At 34.8% G+C, this 3,738-nt stretch overlaps 1 protein-coding gene across 1 annotated transcript in view; it reads left to right on the forward strand.

Annotated features, from left to right (window-relative positions):
• Positions 1 to 3,738, forward strand: part of NAA15 (N-alpha-acetyltransferase 15, NatA auxiliary subunit) — an 88,625-nt gene that overhangs the window by 72,281 nt on the left and 12,606 nt on the right. Inside the window, exons 16-17 of the mRNA XM_013007110.2 lie at positions 901 to 1,009; positions 2,587 to 2,685. Of these exons, the coding sequence (XP_012862564.1) occupies positions 901 to 1,009; positions 2,587 to 2,685 (208 nt within the window). The remainder of the gene's footprint in view (positions 1 to 900; positions 1,010 to 2,586; positions 2,686 to 3,738) is intronic.

Here is a 3,738-nt window from a genome sequence, read left to right on the forward strand (position 1 = left end):
TTTTACTGTATTTTCCCTTTTTCGTTTAATAAATTGGGTAATACGAGTGTAATGGTGACTAAAGGGTGTTTTTTCATGTCCTCTATGCTCTAACTATGAAAATATTTGATTTACAAATAAGGAATCCTACTTCGCGGAATTTCATTTATCACGGTAGTGTATACGCTCACTTGTCTCTTTGACCAGTTCCCATCCAATAGCAGTCACATTTGTCTCAGTGCTCTGTCCAGGAGTATAACAGTTATACTGGTAAACATTGGTATACTGGTAAACATTGTATCTGGTAAATATTGTATCTGCCTGGTAATTATTACAAATATGTTTATAACTAATAATGTCATATAACTAAAGGATCAATTGGAGCAAATTTCTATGGATTACAACTTTTCTAATGTCTTCTCACCTTTAGTTTAACATTCAATAAGTAATGCATTTTTGTTGAATTTGAGTGGAAGCAAGACTGAATTGATAGTGCACTATTTTGAACAGCTGACTGCATGTCACTTGGTTTGAATTTATAAACGGTTCACTTATTCTGCCATGTTGTCTGTACAGTTACCTTTTTACCTTATCTTCGTCTTGCCCTTCTTCCCCCTTTGCGTCTTCCTTGTTTCTCCTATTTTCTTTGTTCCCCTGGTTTTATTTTTTGTTCTTCCTTGTTTTCTGGACCGTTTCCAAGAAATAATAGGTGACCTCTGTGGTTAAAAGGCCAGTGAAAGATTCTGGACTTCAAAGTCCCTATCCTTTAGGTTATAAAATGTTACAGTATGACAGTGTATTTCTGTCTGGCTAGTAAACGATTAATGTAAAAAAAAATAATTTTAATAGAATAAAATCACACTCCCCCCTCCCCCCACCAAATCTTACTTCTATTTTTATAATTTCTCTTGTTTTTGTTAGGTTGAAACTCCACTGGAAGAAGCTATTAAATTTTTAACACCATTGAAGAACTTGGTAAAGAACAAGATAGAAACTCATCTTTTTGCCTTTGAGATTTACTTTAGGAAAGGTAGGCAATTAGGCCGTAGTGACCCTGATAAAATTCACCACCCAGCTCTGACAGACTCATGACTGTAGAATTTTGGGGTCAGATGCCAGTGCAGCAGCTTCTCAGAAATGTCTGCTCTCTACAAATGTTGTAAGGGGTGTAAAGATATGACTTTTTATTCAAGGAAATGAAAATCCACTATAGATGTGCTTCAAAAGTAGGATTTAAGGTCCAAAAGCAATTATGGAAATAGTTAATCAAGACTTTTATAACTGGTGAGTGGGTGGACAAAATTCATTAATGTATGTATAGCTTAGAATGGTTCCTGGTACGCAGTAAGCATTAAATAAATGTTAACGTTTACTTTCTGTTGTTATAAATAGAAAAAGGCGGTCTTTGAACTGTATTTTGAAGGAAAGATCCGATTTCTAAAAGTTGCACAGAGGGCTTTTGGAGGTGGGCATCAGTTAAGAAGACGGGTGTATGTAAATTATGCTGAAATTGTCTCCATTGCCTGGAGCCAGAGAAAAGATCTTTTGAAGGATTTTGATTGTTGGCTGTAGAATATGATGTATATGATAGTAACATGCCAACAATCATGAAGATTTTACAGCACTGGACAACATTTTGCTCTGTTGCACCATACACATATGGTAGGTCTCTGAGTTGGAAATGGCTCATGGGCAACAGATCAGATTTTACAGTATTGAATGGATGTAATCAAGGTTATTCATTACAGATATTAAGGTGATACATATTAGATGACAAAGTAGTTAGACCAAATAGAAGAAGGTTACATAAAACAGTATAAATAACTGATTCAAAGAAGGCTAAATAAAGTGGAACCCCTCTCTGAGTGTCCATTAAAAGTTAGGTTTATCAAAATAATGTTGGGAAAAGCTCACTATATGTTTCAAAATAAGGTCCTAAAGTATTTATGGTGTCATTTTAGTTGAGGCTATTATTTAATGTGTATAAATCGAAGAGTGGCTGGGAAGAAATAGATCAAAAGATAACACTTTGCCTCTTTGTGGAATTTTGAGTGATTCAAATATTTTCTACTGTTTTATTGTTTGGAAAAATATATTTTTTCTACTGTACTTTTTGTTTTTTACACTTATCCATTCTAATTTGGAAAGTAAAGTTTATTAGCTAGTACAGTAACTTCAAACTTTATTAGCTAGTACAGTAACTCTCAAACTTCATTTTTAACAATTCACCTCTTTAAAAGTATTCATAAACTTTTGAAGTGCAAAGACTGTTCCGATACCAATTCTGTTCATCATGGGGATGCACTTCTAAAGTTTGGGGAAGGTGGCAGACAGCATAGAAAAGGTTTAAAACGACTGAGAACATAACCTTGCTCAGTACGTCACTTCGAAGGGGAAGAGCATCCAGGAATTGACTGGAAAGAAACAGTTAAGTAGGAGGGAAAGAAATAATTTTTATGTCACCAAAACGAAGAATAGAAGTAGTTTGAAATATACACCATGGGATTTTGTAAGTAATGGGAAGTAAGTGAAAATTATTTATATGATAAGGTTCGGAAACAAAATGGGTATTGTATCAAATGATCACAGTCTTTCCTTTTTTTGTAGAAAAGTTCCTTTTGATGCTGCAATCAGTTAAGAGGGCATTTGCTATTGATTCTAGTCATCCCTGGCTTCACGAGTGTATGATTCGCCTCTTTAGTACTGGTATGTCTTGTTTTGCATTGCGTTTGTAGTTGATAGGGACTGTATAAGTGATGTGCTCAAGTTATCATAAATTAAATTGTTTTAAAGCTGTTCATCATTAAATTAGCTGAGGGAGCAGCAGAGATCTTTTCCTTGTGATTGGGTTCTTTGTTTTAATGCTAGAAATGTTATCTGACTGTCGTGGAATTGTTCAGTCAAGGTAATTGAGAATCTACTTTTTCTGAGTCTAGAAATGTTCTTGTAACTGAAGTTTAAATCATTTCAATATGCTTAAAATTTCTTAAGGTTTTTAAATAACAAAAATCTCTTTGAGATTGGCTATCTCACTTATGTGTTTTTTAGATTCATGTCTTTATATTTACCATTCTTAAAGAACTGAGTGGACATGAATTTTTATTTAGCATAGTTATTTAAATCTCATATTGTTTTATGTTATGGAGGATAGGGTAAAGAAATTTTAAAACAATCGCCTGTGCTTTTTGAACATTTGATAATCAGATCCATAAATTAGCTTGACCCAATAGATGTATGCATGGATTGTGATAAGACCTGTACGAGCCCCAATAAAATGACTTTTTAATCCATGAATTAATTTTAAAATCATTTTATTGGGAGCTCATACAACTCTTATCGCACTCCATACAGACATCCATTGTGTCAAGCACATTTGTACATTTGTTGCCATCATCAGTCTCAAAACATTTGCTTTCTACTTGAGTCCTTGGCATCAGCTCCTCATTTTTCCCCTCCCTCCCTTTCCGCTCCCCCTCCCTCCCTTTCCGCTCCCCCTCCCTCATGAACCCTTGATAATTTATTTATTATTTTATCATGTCTTACACTGTCCAATGTCTCCCTTCACCCACTTTTCCCTTGTCCATCCATAAATTAATTTTTAAATCATTTTATTAGGGGCTCATACAGCTCTTATCACAATCCATACATACATCAATTGTGTAAAGCACATTTGTTCATTCATTACCCTCATCATTCTCAAAACATTTGCTCTCCACTTAAGCCCCCAGCATCAGGTCCTCATTTCCCCCCTCCCTCCCC

Source organism: Echinops telfairi, unplaced genomic scaffold, assembly GCF_000313985.2.
Source record: "Echinops telfairi isolate 266 unplaced genomic scaffold, ASM31398v2 ScPeMD7_2186;HRSCAF=2738, whole genome shotgun sequence".
NCBI lineage: Eukaryota > Metazoa > Chordata > Mammalia > Afrosoricida > Tenrecidae > Echinops > Echinops telfairi.